This window comes from Notothenia rossii (genome assembly GCF_949606895.1).
Source record: "Notothenia rossii genome assembly, chromosome: 5".
Lineage (NCBI taxonomy): Eukaryota > Metazoa > Chordata > Actinopteri > Perciformes > Nototheniidae > Notothenia > Notothenia rossii.
The window spans coordinates 42,071,792-42,092,324 of record NC_136903.1 but is presented as its reverse complement, the minus strand read 5'-3'; the positions used below and the strand labels follow the sequence as shown (position 1 = coordinate 42,092,324).

The 20,533-nt window shown below is 39.9% G+C and overlaps 1 protein-coding gene across 1 annotated transcript in view; it reads left to right on the top strand.

Annotated features, from left to right (window-relative positions):
• The window catches only part of slc12a3 (solute carrier family 12 member 3), a 98,308-nt gene that overhangs the window by 41,121 nt on the left and 36,654 nt on the right, over window positions 1-20,533 (top strand). The window contains exons 7-10 of the mRNA XM_079680484.1: window positions 10,267-10,378; window positions 10,541-10,671; window positions 10,830-10,914; window positions 11,871-12,031. Coding sequence (XP_079536610.1) covers window positions 10,267-10,378; window positions 10,541-10,671; window positions 10,830-10,914; window positions 11,871-12,031 — 489 coding nt within the window. The remainder of the gene's footprint in view (window positions 1-10,266; window positions 10,379-10,540; window positions 10,672-10,829; window positions 10,915-11,870; window positions 12,032-20,533) is intronic.

Below are 20,533 nucleotides of genomic sequence, written 5' to 3'. Positions count from 1 at the left end.
AGGCCGTTGTACGTCATTACGCCAAACACGTAAACACTAAGTTTGTTTTCCCCTGTGTTCTGCTTGAAAGCAAGTACCTGCCTATCTTTAGTATCTGTATTTCTATATCTGACCATTAGAATCTGTATTTTTGAAATTGTAGTTTTACAAATTATAGAATAATTAATTACCAGTGTTTTCCAATTTTACTCGGCAGTTCGTTTCGTTAGCTAAAGCTAGCGCTACTAGTTAGCTACGCAATGGTTTGTTGCTTTGCTCCGGGTTGCAGCCACAGGTCTTCGCATGAAACGTGCTTGTACTATCGTTTCCCGGCCAATGTTTTCCAAAGGAGAGTCTGGATTCGTGCCATGAGGTAAGCTGACGTTACATTTTTGTCCATGTCACGGTGAAATGTAAATGATGGGTAGTGACTGTATCGCCGTTTTAGAGATGGCGCTGCTGAAAAGACCGCAACACAAGTAAAGATAATGAATACTTCCTATTAAAACCTGTGTGGCTTATATGATAAGTCTAATTAGTACAAGCAGCATAACGTTTCACCATGTAACTAAAGATTGTAGTCAGGGAAATCAGTTTGACGTATTGAACTAATAACAAATCACCTCTGGCTGGCAGAGAACTTTCTGCTCCATAGCTTCTCTTGGATGTAAAATCACATGTACATTTTACATTTATATTCAATTTAATATTCCATCCCTCACATACTTTTGTATATATAATAACTTATATTTTGTTTTTCTTGTTATGCTGCTGCAACACAAACATTCCCCAAATTGGGATCAATACAGTAATATCTTATCTTAATTAATTAAGAAATATAACTATTATAATTAGTGTAGCAGCTGACACCTACTTTCAATATGGATTAATCTACCATTTATTTCTTTAGTTCAATTTTCATCTATAAAAATGTCAAAATAGTGAAAATGTTCACGAGTCTTATCAAAGTGCAAGGTTATATCTTTAGATGTTTTGTTTTAGCCTATGTACTGTATGTCTTAATGCTCTTACAGTATATGTGACGGTGTGACTTCAATGAAACTAATATTTTATATCTTCCCAACAGACGAGCTGACAGGAAACCTAACACTCTAACAACCACAACATTGCAAAGGCGAGTAAATGTAAATTAAAAACAATTCACAATTTTTGTATTTCTTCTTCCTTGCAGTGAGGTGAAGCTGACCTTGCACTTGGTGCCAGAAAGGATGTTCCTCACGCAGGCTGAATGTTTCTCCTTCCTTACTGACACAGAAAACCTTGATTTGCAATGCTTCACTAATTGTCATTTACCTGGCTCCGTAGGGACACTTTACCTCCAGCACAGCGGAAGACCCTACAAGACCATCTGGAGATGCCCCCAACAATCCTGATAGGGAGAGCCACAAATCTGACTCATGGACCTGCATCTGGGTTGCAGTGGTGAATGCCCTGACGCCCTCACATTCATTCATAGTCCCCCACTGTACAGACAAAACACCATCAAGGGCCTGTTGTTGCCCTAGCACCCTGGCCATAAAGGAAGCAGTCAAACGCTTTGACCTCAGGACAGCTCCAAGGTTGATGGCAGTCAACCTTCCTTTCCTGAACAAATGCCAGTTTGGGTTGGTTCGCTGACCAGTGGTAGCCACCTGAATTGCCCTCTGTTGCTCTTCAGACAATGCCATGCTTGCCACAATTGCCTCAGGTCCCTGATGCCCAACAGATTTGATAATTTCAGGAACAGTAAATGTTTCCAAGCTGTAGTGTTCCTCTTCTGGCTCGGGGGAGAGAAGCCAAGAAATTCCTGAAAACCTGCCCCCGAGTCTGTCCCTCAGCCAGTCACGATCTTCGGAGGTGGGCTCTCTTGTCAGCGGGTTAAATTATTTATTGGTTTCAACAGTCACATTAAAACAGTGACTAAATCAGCCTACTATCACCTAAAGAACATATCTACGATTAAAAGACTAATGTCACAGCAGGATTTGGAAAAACTTGTCCATGCTTTTATCTTCAGTAGACTGGACTACTGCAATGGTGTCTTCACAGGTCTCACTAAAAAATCTATTAGAAAGCTGCAGCTGATTCAGAACACCGCTGCTCGAGTCCTTACCAACACTAAGAAAGTGGATCACATCACTCCTGTTCTGAAGTCTTTACACTGGCTTCCTGTGTGTCAAAGAATAGATTTCAAAATACTGCTGCTGTTTATAAAGCACTGAATGGTTTAGGACCGAAATGCATTTCTGACCTCCTGCTAAATTATGAACCATCCAGATCTCTCAGGTCTTCAGGGACTGGTCAGCTTTCTGTCCCCAGAGTCAGAACTAAACATGGAGAAGCAGCATTCAGTTATTATGCTCCAAATATCTGGAACAAACTCCCAGAAACCTGCAGGTCCGCTGCAACTCTTACTACTTTTAAATCCAGGCTGAAGACTTTTCTTTTTGTCGATTCTTTTAATTGAACTATTCATATCTTAGACTGCACTGTAACTTTTATCCATGTATTTTTTCTTTTAATGTTTACTTTATTAGCTTTTCTTTTTAATGACTGATTTTAAATGCCATTTTCTTAATGTCTTTCATTTTTTGTAAAGCACTTTGAATTGCCTTGTGTTGAAAAGTGCTATATAAATAAACTTGCCTTGCCTTGCCTAATAAAGATTTCATGTGACAAATACAATTGATTTGTTGATGGGAATTAATGTGAATAAATTAACTAGGTTAACGGTACTCTTGCTATCACTACTCACCGACACTATAAACCTTGTCCCTCATGCTAGCCCTGACAACACCGGTAAGCACACCGTCATCTAGGCTGCACTGTTACGTGTCCTGACTTGTAGTGGTTCTCTCCTCTATCTACACTCTTCTTGTCATCTTTGTAAAACGATATCAGACTGGTAATTGACACAGCCATGACTTCTAGTTAAATTCAGTGTGGCTAAAATGAAAAGCTTTGTTAAAATATGCAAGCACGCGAAAGTCAAATTCAGCTTTATTGTCAAAAATTCTACATCTGTTATACATCCAGAAATATCGAAATATCGTTTCCCACAGTGTGACATGTATACATAAAACAAAACAAAAAGGGCCTAGATAAACGTGGTATACATTAAACAAAACAAAAAGGGCCTAGATAACAGGGGTATACAGTTTAAAATGTTAATATATTTAAAGTGTTCAAAGTGCAGTTTCAGTGCAAGTCAGTTGAAACGATCTTAAGTTGGCGTGACGTTGAAGTCGTGCGACCCTGCTGCTGTACTGGCTTGTAGTTCGTTTATAGCATAACGTTAGCATTTTGCTTTTGGTGATGTTGGAGATTTGGAGGATGTTTAAAACCAACCTCGTCTCCGCGTGTCGTTTGATAAGCTGGGTAAATTCGTAAAAAGGAAGGGATTAAGAAACACCAGAATGCAAGTGAAACAATAATCTTGCTTTAATGATACAAGGTAACAATACAAATACAAAGGAATCACGAAGCACTCTGCAGAGTACTCCGGGCTCAGGTTCTACCCCGTGTGAGACAGGTCTCAGGAACGGCCGGTCAAAAACAAGAGCGCGAACCAAAGGAAAACACAGGCTTTCATACTAAAACACAGGAGGAGGAGGTGTACGTGCTTTCCCCCAGAGGTCATCTTATTGGCAGAGACCAACACATGGCCTGTCGCACCCAATCAGTGCGACACAGCAGAAGAAACCCGGAAACAAAAAGTCTCTTTCAGTTTGACGAAGACCAGACACCTTTTGGTGTCTGGTACGAACCTGCTCTCAACAACAAGTTTCCTTATCTTATTTCACATCTTGTAGCCAGCACACACACATCCCCTTTATGGCCCTTTGTCCCTGAGTCCATCTTCCCGCCTCAGGCTGCCACACACAAGTTAAAAGTATGTTTTAAGATATAGTTGTTATAGTTGGCTAAATATACGTAATACATGTTAATTACTTTCATATCAACAATAACGAGGAACACATTACCTATGCTCTTAAGCAGTATTAGAGATGCTTTTCAAATAGTCAAACTTCACACAGGCCTAATATAAAGAACACACTCATTAGTCCTACCGCCTTTCCATTTGTTTGAGCCATCGTTCACATCTTTACTTCAAATAAAAGGTTTCACATTGTATATTTCCAGCTTCCTTTACACATACTGTTATTATTAATACAAAGTAATTAACCACACACGTCTATTGAAAACAAGTAGATTTCCCTGATAATTGACATGCTGAAAATGCTCTCTCGTCACTATCATAAAAAACTGCTTCCATTTCATATAGAGTAATAAAAGATGTTTAAGCTAATTTCTCCACAATGTTTGTAGCCATTTAGTACCCACACATGAAAGAATAAGAACAGAGGTATAGTTGAACAGTAATCATGTAGCACATGTATTTACTGCAATGAAAACACACATATTTGCCCCAAGCATGTGTAACGCACCCCCTTCTTTTACGAGGGAAACATTCCAGAGTTTTGGAGCTATCCCCAAATTAGGATGTCCCCTGCTCCCATCCTTCTCTAAATACAAAGACTTCACCTCAATATATTGGGGAGGGAAAATATACTTTGTCCCTTCAAATTTAACACACATGAATATATATAAGGTGACATTAAAATGAATATACCAGATTTAACTTTCCTGCCATAACACGTTACTTTAATCCTTCAAATAATTCAAATAATCCTTCAATGACTAGATTTATGATTCAAAAATTATAAAAGTAGGGTTCACATGTGGAGATTATCCGGCTGAACAAAACGTGATCCCTCTCTTAAATGTGTGTCAACCACAGACCTTATTTCGAGCTATTTTCCAAAATCCTATGGAGAATTTGCATTGGTTTTTCACGAAGGAACCGGAAGAAGTTTACTTCCGGGTTTTACGACGTGTCACTGCGGTTCTCTATTGTATTACGAGCGTCCATTCCCATTGGATAACGGAGAATTTTACACCCGGAAGTAAGTATTCTCCTTACTGTCGATTGATTTTACAGTGATATCTGCACTACTCATCAACTAAAAAAAAAAGATTATCCTTGTTAATTACACAACTTGGTTTAAATTGATTGATTAAATTGATTGATTGGTTTAAATTGTTTCCAATGCTTTTGTATTTTCTCCCTTCGATCACATATTTTTTCGGAGTTTTTGGATGGCAGAATACACTACACTACCCAGAATCCTCAGCTATCGTTTGGGACTACACCATGTGCTTAACTTGACAAACCCTTAGACCCTCCAGAAAAACGCCGGCAAAAATCCTTGATTATGCGGGCTAAATTCCTTGATTATGCGGGCTAAAATCCTTGATTATGCGATTAAACATGCAGGGTTTTATGTGATTTTATGCGGTGAAACTGCGGGAAGTTGCGAAATATGCTAAATATGTGGGAAAATATTATCGATTTTTTTTAAAATATTGGGCTGTTTTATTTATTCTCTCTCACACACAACCTGCCACTAACGTTAACCCCCTTTACTATTCAATTAAACACATTCAATGTTTATTTATTGTAAAAGCAATTGGGCTATTTTAATCTCACGCAAACACACACACACACACAAACTTCTCCGCCTCATTCTGTTTTCATTTACTCGTTCGTTATCTGCAGCTTCAATCTTGTAGGCTACTCACCTCGTTTCTTGTAGCCCTCGAAAGGGTTTTGGAGGTTGATGCCTCGTGAACGTGAGTTGTTTGGCTTTCGTTTCCGCAGCAGCAGAAAGCATTTTCGAATGTTTGAATGAATCAAAGTGGGTCGTCACCGTCGATTTTCTCTTATGCTCCAACACACAGTTGCACGGGGTGCAGAATAGTTTCCCCCCACTTTTTGCCCGGTCTTTAGTAGAAATGTTCGTCGGTAAATGAGATGGATTAGATATTTTCATCTTGGTGTTTTCTCTATCGTGTGAGCTCCACACGTTCACTCTATACAGTGTTGTTTACATTCTGTGATGCGTGAGCTGATGACGTCACGTCAAGACGAGTTAACTTTTTTTTTTCTCAACTTTGTGTGGAAAAATGCGGGGATTATGCAGCCTTTTGATAAATATGAGGCCTTTTAGAAATATGCGCCATTTTGATGTATTTGCGGTAAAGTCTGCGATTGAAGAATCGCGTTTTTCTGGAGGGTCTAATATATACAGTCTATGGACAAACCCCGTGATCAGTCCTCAAGCTCTGTGATTGGTTGACCTACAACTGCATTCCATATAAAAAAACGTTTCGTAAAAGATAAAATCATACTTTATTCAGCAGTGCTTGCTTTACTCTTTGAAAGTCATCACATGAATGCATTGTAATAAATGGTTTGGCTGCATTACATACACATCTGTCGTAGTTCTTTATTTATCTACAGAGATCGGGCATCAGAATAGACCGGAAATTATTATTTTACCGTTCTGTTTTAATTTCACAATAAAGTTAGTAGTAATAATTTATTTTGATATTATTGTTTTTTATTAACTACTAGACCACTGGGTCATGTTAAGACCATCTTTTCTGTGTTGCTCTGGGTTTTTTCCATCGCTTTTCTGTTACAAATATCAAAACAATAACTAAATATATCCGTCGTAAACTAAACCGGAAACAGCAGTATATTTTATTTTGTTAACATTGTAAACTTGACAGCTTTTTAACCCGCACCTCCTACTGGTTAAAGCACGTTATTACACGTTTAGAGTAATTGCAATGCAGCAAGATTGTGTTGCTTTTTAATGACTTTTTCTTAATGTCTTTCATTTTTGTAAAGCACTTTTGTATGTGTTATATTTGATGAAAACATTTAAATATTAAGAGTACATACACAATAGTGGGAAAGTAGAAGGTCAATGATATAAAAATAGAATAGAAAATATCAAGAAGATACTGTAAATGATATCTAGAATAAAACAGTTTAGTGCCTGATAGGAGGATGTGCTAATAAATAAGGCTTTATTTAAACATTAAAGAATACTTTAGGTTAAGGCCTTCTTTTAAATAAGAAAAAAGCTTTGGGGGTATCTATCTACAGATAAATATTAAGTCTGACAAAGTCTAATATATTGCATGGTTTGTTTTGGAACTTGACAATCAACTTTCCTGCAATGTTAACTATGTTGAAGCACTTATTTTAACCGATATTATACATATTTATTATACTCTTATACGATGTATGTAGATAGAATAATACATGTGAAGAATACGACAGTTTAATGATGGAGGTATACACACATATTGATAGATGTCTTGTAATGCACTGTTGAGGAACCTGTGACTCAAGTTTTTCATTCATTGCATAACTACACCATAGTTTTGTATGATATGTCAATAAACCTTAGAAAATCTTGAAAGGGATGTGAAAAATAGCAATTATATACAGTCTTTAATGAAGGATTAGAGAATAACAAGTAATGAATATGCTTTACACGGATCTGCAGATAAATATTCAGTCTTCTCAAGCACCAACTATAAAATATCTCGCCTGATTGTTGGCACTTGACAATCACCTTCACTGAATTTTACTCAGGTGTAACTAAACTCAGATTTAAGGGTTGTTTATATTTCACATCATTAATCCAAATCTGTAAAGTGACTCAAATAAATGTAGTGGAGTAAAAATACCAGGTTAACCTTAAAGAAAGCCCTTAAATAAAAGACCCCCATCACCCCTTCCAAAAACTGTTCTGTATGCTGCCGTCTGGCAGGCAGTACCGCAGCATCCGGACTAAAACCACCAGACTCAGGGACAGTTTCATCCCACAGGCCATGAGACTATTAAACACCTGAACTTTGAAACAACATCCATAACATTCATCTGGCTGCTACTTAGAAATTATTGATCTAATATATCATTCCAATCACTTGTATATAGACTCTTATTGCACTATTTCACTATTTTTTCTTTGTAACTGTTTTATTATGTTGCACTGTTGACCTAAGGGGGGGGGGGGGGGGGGGGGGGACGACGACGACGACGACGACGACGTTCGATTCCTGTTTTGAATAGTGTGCCGTCGATGGGTTTCATTCCATTTCAAAGTGCTTTTTGACGCTGCCACTCCAATATCCAATCACAGAGTTTGAGGACTGACCACGGGGTTTGTCAAGCTAAACACATTGTGTAGTCCCAAACGATAGCTGAGGATTCTGGGTAGTGTAGTGTCTTCTGCCATCCAAAAACTCAATTTTGTGTAATTAACAAGGATAATCTGGTGTTTTTGAGTTGATGAGTAGTGCAGATATCACTGTAAAAAAAAATCGACAGTAAGGAGCATACTTACTTCCGGGTGTAAAATTCTCCGTTATCCAATGGGAATGGACGCTCGTAATACAATAAAGGGGACATGATCATTATCTTTTAAATAACTTTAACTAAAGGGATCAATCTATTTGACACAGCTGAAGCTCTTGCCTTCCTTAAAAACGAACTAATTTAATAAAAATCACAGTTGTATTACACACAATGCACTGTTTTTGACTAATGTAACTAATGTAATTTTTACATTCTGACGAAAAATAAAAATGATAATGAATACAAATAAAATAAAAGAAGCCTCCCGTGAGTTACTACAAGGTATAAAGTAGATTTTAAAAACGTTTTATAGAATAAAAGTTCACTGTGGGACGTTGTAGAAATGCGTGTGTGCACCACGACAAAGGAGCCTCATTCACTTTACATAGGGGTTGTTTGCGTGGTGCCGGTGTGAGTACCACATGTGTTCGGGGTACCATATGTGTTCGGGGGCCGTCTCTTGCCAATGACGTCACGCATTGTATGCATTGTGATTGGCTGTTCGGTAATTTACCCAGGGGTGCTCGGGGGCAAATCACATCTACAGATCATGACGAACCGAATTGAAGTATTCCTATACTCCTAGCGTGTGAAAATGTTTGTGAAAAACATGTAAAAAAAACATAAAAACGGAGCAATGGCTGTACGCCATTGGCTTTCCGGCAACTCAAGAGGACCATCATACACGGTCAAATTCCGAACATTTAAACATAGCCTACACTTCATTCTTTACTTTGTCCGTTATTATATGTAGAAGATATTACTTTTTTCTCCGTCATGTTGTTTCCATAGCAACAACTTCAAACAGGAAGTTAACCTAAATTACATTTAAGACACTGCAACGTAGGAAAGTAACAAAAACAATGTAAAATGTTTGTGAAAAACGTGTGCAAAACGGAGCAGTGGCTGCGATGCTAGCTTTGCGGCTAGCGGTTAGCATTTTCAATGGAAATATACATCGAAACATCATGTTTCAGTAAAAACAAGGCCTCACTGATCATCTACTCTCTGAGACGATTCCAGGGATGCCTCACTCGAGTTTCTAGCACTAGGGAAAGTGGACAAAAGTGCCCCAGATCAGCCTCTTAATTTACCCAGGGCCTAGTGCTTGGCTTTGGGCATGAACATTCAAGAAACTCCCCTGAGTATTTTATTACATATCCCAACTTTGGAGAGGAGTTGGGGGACAAACGACACATCAAATCACATCTCCACATCAAGCCGAAGCTAATTAGAATATTCTTGACTGCCTAGCCTGCGGAGAAATTGGTGGGCGTGACGTTATTGTTAAGAGACGGACCCGAACACATATGGTACCCGAACACATATGGTACCGACACAGACACGTAAATGTAACAAAGTTTGTGACTCCACCACGCAATGTGGTGTTAAGGAGTCGTGGTGGAGTCACGCATTCTGGTGAGATCAGGTTGGCCAGAGGGTCCAATCCAGCCACGCCCCTTTGGAGCGTCCGCATGCAAGCAGTGAGCTCTGTGAAGAGAAGGCTGTCTACCAGCAGAAACTCAGATAAACGCTGCCGTGATTAGCTCTGAGTGTTAGCGATGCTTGCTTACGTAAACACAGACCATATTACTTCCAAAACACATCGCACATTGTTTCTGATACAGCACATAGCTTTACATATAACAACTTTACTCATCCTTAAGTCCCTCCTGTAGAGATCCTGCTGAATCTTGCATAATAGGTGACCTTTGATGATAGAGAAGTGACTGATTTAATTCTCATACCATTCTATTCCTCACAAAGAGTTAGATGAAACTATTGAAACCGATCTGATTTATTGACATATAGAGCAGCCAGTCAATAAGTTTAAGTTAGCATAAAGGCAGTGAGCAACCTCAAAGTTCATTGTGTTTGTATTAAGCATGCTAAGTAGTTAGCATGAAACATTTTTTTTTTTTTAATGTATTAGTATAGTAAGTGACATTAGCCCGTTCTGGCATGTTTGTCTGTGTCCATGTGTTTACTGTTTATTATGCCTTCCATAGGCCCAGGTTCTGTTCTTCCTGGTCATCATGGTGTCATTGGCAGATTACATTGTTGGAACGATTATCCCTGCTACACCAGAAAAACAAGCTAAGGGTTTCTTCAGCTACAAAGGTGACTGTTGTTGTATGACTGTTCTCAGTTTACTGTTTTAATATAGTAGTAGGCTAGGAGTGAAGTAGGTTGTGCATGGTTGTTTTTACACAGTGCAAGGATAACCAATCATCAGTGTCTCACTGTCAGCTGTGCATTAAACGGAAAATGTCCTCTCTACAGCGGATATCTTTGTCGAAAACTTTGTGCCCAGGTGGCAGGGACCAGAGGGCAGCTTCTTCGGCATGTTCTCCATTTTCTTCCCCTCTGCCACTGGCATCCTGGCGGGAGCTAACATTTCTGGAGATCTGAAGGTATGTACCTTTGTTTCTGTCTGTTGTTTTCATTGGTATATAAATCTTACTGCTTGCCTCACACATTAACCTGTTCCTGTATGTACATAGAGACAACTCTTAATACGTGTGTGGCAATTTCAAACGTATGTACTTGTTATTTGTTCTGGCCTTCCCAGAATCCAACAGAGGCCATTCCCAAAGGAACACTGACAGCAATATTCTGGACCACCATATCTTACCTCATCATCTCTGCAACAATCGGTACTTTATCTTCAAACTCACTTATGGCGCTTTTCCACTGCAGGGCCTCGCTCGGCTTAGTACGGTATGGCTAGGCCTTGTTAGGCTCACTTTATGCTGCGTTTCCATTACAGTTTAGGAACTGGGGCAGTAACTATAGTAACGCAGTGTAGGTGGAGCCGTGACGTCATCTTCAATGCGAAACATAAAACCAACATCAGCCGTTAGCTGTTAGCCCTCAGAGCTCACAGCTCCTCATATCTGTTCAGAAACTAGAAAGAAGTTAAACAAGTACAAACCACAGACTGTCTGTGTCATGGCGAGTACAGACGCTGGTTTATTTAAGTCTGTATAGGCCGTTGTTGTGAGTGTGGACGGTCGGAGCATATACTGCGTTAGCTTAGCCGATCTCCATTCAGAAAACACGCATTTTAAAAGGTGTTTCGCCTGCCGTCTGTCTGCAGACTTGTCAAAGCCTTAATTCATGGTTTTTACTAACCGGTATCAGTATGTTGTTACTTCGGCATCATTTTGAAACGTGTATTACAATTAAATCACGGTCAAATATTTTCATTTTGTTGTAGTTGCCAGCGATTCTCTCACTAGTTTAGCATACTCAGCCCGATTGTTGGCCCGGAAAGAACCTCGATTTTGGAGAGCCAGAAAAACTGCGAAAAAGTACCCGCTAGCCGGAACTACGCCAAGTGGAAAAACAGGCCCGGCACGGCACGCTTAAACCGCGCTGTAGTGGAAATGCGCCATAACAGACTTAAAGCTCTTACAGGTCTTGTTTTGTTTTCCTAGCAGGTTGAAAATACTATCTTTACCACATTGTATTCATGTTCTTTGTCTGCAAGTATAATGACAAAAGTTGAGTAATCTCATATCCTGAAATACTGTCTATCCCATACAGACAATATGAATAAAATAATTTTGTTCAGGACTTCAAATAGCTTTTCATGTAATTCTTCCCCCAGGATCCTGCGTGGTGCGGGAAGCGTCCGGCCTGTTGAACGACACCCTGTCCCTGTCCCCTCCCAGTGAGGCTTGTGTTGGTTTAGCTTGTCAGTATGGATGGGACTTCACAGAGTGTATAAAGAATAACACATGCACCTACGGTATCAATAACTACTATCAGGTCAGAACCAGGTCATTAACAAGACATCTTTACTCTTCACTAGGTCCTGCAGAAACACCCAAATATTAATAAAAAAAAGTTGCTAAAAGGTAAATCGGCCAGTTCGTACACATTTATTTGACTTTTCTTTCCTATACGATACAACACAATACGATACATTACGACACGATACAATGCGATACAATGCCATACGCCACATTACGATGTGATGAGATATGTTATGATGCGATGCAATACGTTAGGAGAAAGTGGGGTAAGATGAGCCAGTTGGTAAGTTGACCCACACCCTTTATGTAGGGTACTGTGCACAATTGTTGTCCGTCAGAGCAGTGGCAAAAGACACATATGCATGTCAACCCTGCATAGAGACATAAAAAGGAAGGGAAAACAGGAGGTAGAGAGGAACAGAAGAGGAGAGAGGGTCTTCACACAGGAGAGAGAATGGGCTTCAGACCAGATGCAAAAACTGTTGACCAGTTCCATGGCCTTATTCCAAAGAAATGCTGTGAACTGGCTTTGAATTACAGACAGAAACAGCATTCCTGTACCACACAGCTGGAGAGGGTTTAGCAGGTAGGGTCTCCAACAGATCACATGATTCAGTAGGTCAGCTCAGGTTTGTTTTACTGGCATTAATTCCCTGAAACATGATTTATAATGTTGAGGAAACAGGTGTCACTACAGTGTAGACACTAAAGCAGGTAGAGGCAGAAAAAGGATGATATTTTTTTTAACGTAGCTATTTGCCACTGCCAGGGCATTAACATGTTATCTGGTTTGTTATAAAAGTGAACCTCAGATTCCAGAGCCATGATCATAACAATATAACAGGCTGAGAGACAGCAAGTTAACATTTAAGTTTTCTTTCTTATTCTGAACAGGTAAGCAGAAAATGTTTTCTTATATCAAGGAGTGGCATAATTATAATAATAATAATAATTAAAGCTGCAAGCAGCGTTGAGCGGGTCTTCGACGCTCCACAGGCTGTTGTCCGCACGTCGACGTCAGGCAGATGTCTCGAGGACTCGGCCGTTGGCAAACATGGGAAGTTTCAGGCCGATCGGACAATGTCTTTGAGTTACAGCAGTAACACAAACATTATGTTTGATGGCGGGTGATCTGTTGCCATGGAAACGGCATATGATGACATCCCATAATTGACATAGAGCTGTTGAGGGCTGGACCATCAATGATAGTCTGAAGTCTGGTGCTGTTTGGAGGATTTTCCATTGAATTACGACAACACCATGTTTCATGGCGAGGGATCTGTCGCCATGGCAACAGCATATGATGACATCCCATGATTGACATAGAGCTGTTGAGGGCCGGCCCATTAATGATAGTCTGAAGTCTGGTGCTGTTTGGACCATTTTCCATTGAATTACAACAACATCATATTTTTTTGCGAAGGTCCATGGAAACGGCATATGGTGAGATCTCAGATTTCACGTAAAGCTGTTGAGGCATGGACTGGTGATATAAAAGTGAAGATTGGGGGACGATGGGACCGTGTCCATTGGAGTTACAGCGACATCGTGTTTAATGGCGAAAGATCCGTTGTCATGGTAACACCACATTAAGTAACATCAGATTTGACCTAGAGCTGTTCAGGGCCGTAGTGTTAACCATCATATGAGGTTTGGTGGCGTTCTGAGTATGTCAGTTTGAGTTATGACATCATCGTCAAATGACATGCCCATGTCTCGAGATGCTACCCGACGAATTTCTAGTCGTACGGATAAAGTCCTAGGAGAAGATAGATTTTGTGCGGAGGACGAAAAACGCGATAAATCGAGTTTTTACCGACGCTAAATTCAAAATGGCCGACTTCCGGTACGTTATTTCATACCCCTCCAAGAGGCTTTTTGGTTTTTCTCCGCACACTAGATATGCGTAGCGAGTTTTGTTCGTTTACGTGAAAATTAAAGTGGAAATTAGGGTCTTCGCCGACCTCTGGTCTCAGACCCTAATAATTCATTTATTTTATATAGGCGCCTTTCAAGGCTCTCAAGGTTGCTGTACAAACACACAAAAAACAAGATAAGACAAGACAAGACAAGCATAAGAGACATAAACAAGACAATGCAGTATATAAATCAATCAAATAAATAAAAAAGGATGTGTGATGGATAATGATCAGGGTGGATATGCGAGTGTGAAGAGATATGTTTTGAGACGTGATTTGAAAATGGGGGAGAGTCAGTGTTGCGGATGTCAGGTGGGAGAGAGTTCCAGCGGCTGAAGGCTCTAGACCCCATGGTGGTTAAACGGAAGGGGGGTGCAGTGAGGTTGAGGGAAGCAGAAGACATGAGAGTGCGGATGGGTGTGTTGATGTGCAGGAGGTCGGAGAGGTACAGAGGATTGATGTTGTGGATGGCCTTAAAGGTGAGGAGCAGAATCTTAAAAACGATACGGGATTTGACGGGGAGCCAGTGAAGTTGCTGAAGAACAGGAGTGATGTGGTTAATGGAGGGGGTTCTGGTGATAATGCCGGTGGCAGAGTTCTGAACCATTTGAAGTCTGTGGATGGATTTGAGAGGGAGACAAAAGAGAAGGGAGTTGCAGTAGTCAATGCGGGAAGTGACCAGGGTGTGAACAAGAATGGCGGTGCTCTTAGGGTTAAGGGACGGGCGGAGGCGGTTGATGTTACGCAGATGGAAATAGGCAGACAGAGTGATATTACTGATGTGAGATTTGAATGAAAGTGTGCCGTCTATATTAAGTAGCAAGTGTACCTGTTAGCCAGTTAAGCCCCAAGCCTGTTTTTCAGGTCTCAGGCTCAAAAATGACATTCCCAGAACAAATGACATAATAGTCTTTTTTCTCAAAGCAATGATAAACCTGTGAGTTGGATGTAGAAGAGTCAGAATCAATACAGGACTGTCTCAGAAAATTAGAATATTGTGATAAAGTTCTTTATTTTCTGTAATGCAATTAAAAAAACAAAAATGTCATACATTCTGGATTCATTACAAATCAACTGAAATATTGCAAGCCTTTTATTATTTTAATATTGCTGATTATGGCATACAGCTTAAGAAAACTCAAATATCCTATCTCTAAATATTAGAATATCATGAAAAAGTATACTAGTAGGGTGTTCAACGAATCACTTGAATCGTCTAATTAACTCGAAACACCTGCAAGGGTTTCCTGAGCCTTGAAAAACACTCAGCTTGGTTCAGTAAACTAAATCACAAGTATGGGGAAGACTGCTGATCTGACTGCTGTCCAGAGGACCGTCATTGACACCCTCCATCAGGAGGGTAAGACACAAAAAGACATTTCTCAAAGAGCAAGCTGTTCACAGAGTGCAGTTTCAAAGCACATCCACAAAAAGTCTGTTGGAAGGGGGAAATGTGGCAGGAAACGCTGCACAACCAAGAGAGATGACCGCAGCCTTAACAGCATTGTGAAGAAGAGTCGCTTCCAGAATTTGGGGGAGCTTCAAAGACAGTGGACTGAAGCTGGAGTCCAGGTATCAAAAGTCACTGTTCACAGACGTGTCCGGGAAATGGGCTACAATAGCCGTATTCCCATGGTCAAGCCACTTCTGAACTCAAGACAACGGAAGAGGCGTCTGACTTGGGCTAAGGAAAAGAAGCACTGGACAGTTGCACAGTGGTCCAAAGTCCTCTTTTCAGACGAAAGCAAGTTTTGTATTTCATTTGGAAGTCAAGGCGCCAGAGTCTGGAGAAAGGCTGGAGAGGAGCAAAATCCAAGTTGCTTGAAATCCAGTGTGAAGTTCCCACAGTCAGCGATGGTTTGGGGAGCCATGTCAGCTGCTGGTGTTGGTCCACTGTGTTTCATCAAGCCCAGAGTAAATGCAGCTGTGTACCAAGAGATTTTAGAGCACTCCATGCTTCCGTCTGCTGAAAAGCTCTATGGAGATGAGGAATTCATTTTCCAGCATGATCTGGCACCTGCCCACAGTGCCAAAACCACCAGTAACTGGTGTACTGACCATGGCATTACTGTCCTCGATTGGCCTGCAAATTCCCCTGACCTGAACCCCATAGAGAATATGTGGGGTATTGTGAAGAAGAAGCTGAAAGACACCAGACCCAACAATGCTAATGAGCTAAAGGCCGCTATTGAAGCATCCTGGGCATCCATAACACCTCAGCAATGCCACAGGCTGATTGCCTCCATGCCACGCCGCATTGATGCAGTAATCCGTGCAAAAGGATTCCCAACCAAGTACTGAGTGCATTAATGGACATTTTCAAATGTTTGATTGTGTTTTGCTGTTATAAATCTTTTTTTTTTACTTGGTCTGAGGAACTATTCTAATTTTTTGAGATAGGATTTTTGAGTTTTCTTAAGCTGTATGCCATAATCAGCAATATTAAAATAATAAAAGGCTTGCAATATTTCAGTTGATTTGTAATGAATCCAGAATGTATGACATTTTTGTTTTTTTAATTGCATTACAGAAAATAAAGAACTTTATCACAATATTCTAATTTTCTGAGACAGTCCTGTATAGATGTTTATTATTTTAAAGTAAATTCAGATTGAACATAGTAAAATGATAGTTTCGGTCCAAAAAGAAAACATTACTTACAGATGTCGCACTTCATTTCAGACTCCAGCTTACAGCTTCCTGCCTACGACCTGCCTACGACCAGTATAGAGGAATGTTAAGCCCCCCACTATTTTCCAAGAGGGCGTTGCCAGATTTTCAATTTCAGGTTTTAACCAGGAGATGGCGCTTCATTCACAAATACAGAAAGTTTCATGGACTTTCAGATGTGTTTTGAACAACATTTGAACACATCAATATTTTAGATCAACTAAAGTATATCTAATCTTGTAATTCAATAATATATAGTCTTTATATCTTAAATAATCATAATGATAATGTAAATGTTTACATTACACTTCTTTATTTGTTATGCTCATACTTTTACCTTTACAATCGTTTGCTTTAATATGCAGTATATTTTTTGTATATTTTTGTGTTTGCTTCCTCCTGCTCCCTTTCGGACACATACTGTATGATTTATTATTATTATTAATATGAAGATATATTAAGATAAGATAAGATGTTACTTTATTGATTGAACATTTTAGTTTAGAATGTGCTGTCCCACGGTAATTCAGAAGGCTCACAGGTCACATTCCGACCATTATTTAAAACAATAGGTGCTTTCACACCGTCTACAGTTTGATTTGTATAGAGGGAGCTCTGTCAGTGTTCGAATTACCCATTTGCTTTCGGGGAGCCCTATTTTTCAGAGCTCATCCTGCTACTAAATATGTCACACGCCCGCTCTGTTGACTGGCGCAGCAGCGTGGATGCGATCAATTGCTATAAAAACACTCTTCGACTAATACAGACGGTGTCACTATGCCGGCGGATGTGGCCGTTGTTGAGGCCTCTCCCTCGGTGTGGAACTGTCAAGCTCGACCCTAACGCCGCTTACAGCCGGCCAACTAAAAGTTGTTTTCCGTTCACGTTGTCATTTTTAGACTCCTTCGCTTCTTTGCTTGTTAATCCAAAAGCTGTGACGCTTGGCCCTTTTCGTTTTGCCATATTTTTTATTACAAAGCCAGAGTTAAAAAAATATGGTAACACTTTATTTTGATAGTCCATAGTTAACACTCTATAAGTCATCAGTTGACATTTAGTAGCATGTCAACAGTGCATCAGTTGACATGTGTCAGTTGACATTCAACATCACCGTTCAAACCGGCAAGTAACTAAGCATTAGTTGATGATCAACAGATAAGCAACTAAAGTTCAGTTGACTATTACATTAAGCATTAGTTGATGATCAACAGATAAGCAACTAAGGTTCAGTTGACTATTACATTAAGCATTAGTTGATGATCAACAGATAAGCAACTAAGGTTCAGTTGACTATTACATTAAGCATTAGTTGATGATCAACAGATAAGCAACTAAGGTTCAGTTGACTATTACATTAAGCATTAGTTGATGATCAACAGATAAGCAACTTTAGAGTTTAGTTGACTTTCTGTTGATCGTCAACTAATCTAGAGTTGACTATTAGTATACTTTTAGTAGGTTCTCCACTAAGTGTTTTTAGGCATGTGTTAGGACTATCCAATTGAAGTGAAAAAAAGTTGAGAACAGTAGAAAGTCTATAACCTATCAACAGAACACATACATCCATCCACTAATGATATGCAACAGACAAATGCTAAATGTTTTGCACAACTGATCACGAACACTGGATAACTGAAGTCAATACCAGGCTGTAAAGCACAGTAGAACAAAAGTCGTAAAAGGTTTTCCAGATTTCTCAAAACCTATCCAGTTTGTTTTGCAACCTAGCCAGAGGAATGTACTGTCTGGTTAGCCATTTATACTTTAGTAATTTGGAGTGTGTGTTCGTTGTTTGAGTTTGAACCAAGGAGCAAGCCTTTGACCATTCCTCCTGTGTTATAATTAGTTTTAAGTCCAATTTCCAGGCCTGCAAGATACGCGGGTAGCGTCTCGCAGCGGAGAAACTGTGACGCGCTGGGACGACTGGGACTGTGACGGCTGCTAGTGGAGCCTCGCAGCAACTCTGCTTTCTGCACCACAATCTGTGGTGCAGCTGAATTGGGACTACTAAATGAGTGAGACTCAAATATCAGAAGTTCAGAACAAGTTTTAGTAGTTTTTATTTAATTTTTACTTCATTTACTTTACTCAGGGTCACAGAGAGGAAACCAGTTTTAAGATGTTGAAAAGTTAATTAACCATAAAAAGGCATTTCAAAGAAGTTGAAGTTATTCTGCATTTTGACACCAAGATTTTCAGATTTTACTGCAAATGTATATCGGTTCCAAATATCGGTTATCGGTCTCCTTGATTACTAATAATCGGTATCGGCCTTGAAAAAGTCATATCGGATGATCCCTAGTCTGATCAGTATGACAGATGAGCAGATCGCCAGTGGGCTTTCAACTAAAGACACAACCACGCAAAAACTGCGGCATGTGTACGACTCCTTATGGGTACTGCAATTTTTGGAAGTGCCGGAGCGACGTTCTGGTGCTCTCCGTCAGAACTGCACCCCTGTCAGACGAGTCATATACCACCTGATGGCACGTTAGGCTCGTGTTGTGTTCAAGGACACTGACCTTGGCCAGGAAAAACAGGCACTCGCTTGTTTAATTTTTGTGCGGTCTAGATTTCTTTAATTTGTGTCTTTTTTTGCGTGTGTTTATAAATTACCTCAAGCGCCGTACCAAATGGTCTCGCGGGCCGTATACGGCCCGGGGGCCGCAGGTTCCCCACCCCTGGTGTATGGGGACTGCAAGTGACAGGGATTCCATTGTGACCCATGCAGGAGGGTTGTCCTTCATGAAACAAAACAGTCCCGCCCTAATTTGAGCCGCCCAATAATACCAGGTGAGATTCGGTAATTGTAGTCCACCTCAATTAGCTGGGATCATTTTGTTAATAATTGGGGTGATTTTGACACCCAAATAGGTAAATCCTAGTTTTGATACCACAAGTGGGGTCAAAACTGGAGGACTGAGCCTCTCGTTTTCTGACAAAAACATTATTATAGATTTGTTGTTGTTTATTTTGTAGCCTGAAAAGATGCCAAAAGTACTAATCAGATCAAGTAAAGCAGGCAGTGTTTGATTTAGACTGGAGCAGAACATCAGATCCAGGTGTTTTCCCTCCTTTTAACCCTTGTGCCCTCCTCGAATTTTCAACCTTTCGACCCCTTCGTGGCAAAAATGTACACGCCCATAATAACTGCTATTAAATCATCATACATCAATATCTCTTTCTACTTTTTTTTTTTCATGAATCACATAAACAATTTATAACGTACTCAAAATTACCAAACATTCATTAATTTTCAGGATTTTAACCCTTTAAATGCCTGTTTCATTATTTGAATTATTTCATTATTTATGACAAAAAACACACAAAATGAATTTTTTTCTATATAATAATTAGTAGAGGGATGGAACTTTGGTGGTTATTAGAGTCTTGAATGTGTCAAAGATTAGCAACAAAATTGATTTGGCTGCATTATTATTTTGTACGTAGTGTCCAGGGGCGCGGGAAGGGGGGTGCTGAGGGCGCTGCAGCACCCCCTAGCGGCAGGGAGGGGGAGCGGAGCCTGAGATTATATTTTATATTATATATTATTATTCAAATGATAATTTAAAACTATATAATACATTATTTTGCTTCAGGGAAGAAAAATAAAAAAGATGTGGAAAAAGAGTTTGTTGATAGTTTTTAGTCGGCTACTTTTAACGTGACACATAACAACACAAGTAACTGACATGGCGCAAAAACGGATATCAGAATTTTTTCTCTCTAACAACGCTAAATCTGCTAAACATATTGAATTAGAAGATGCAGGGGCAGGAGGACATTTGTCTACAACCACCAACAACGAGCACCAGCCTCCTAGCAGCAGCACCGATGAAACAGGAGCTAGCAGTTCAGCTGTGGCTAACGCTAGCCATGGCCACACACCGGCAGGTGGTGCAGTTGACAAGCTAGACCCGACACCT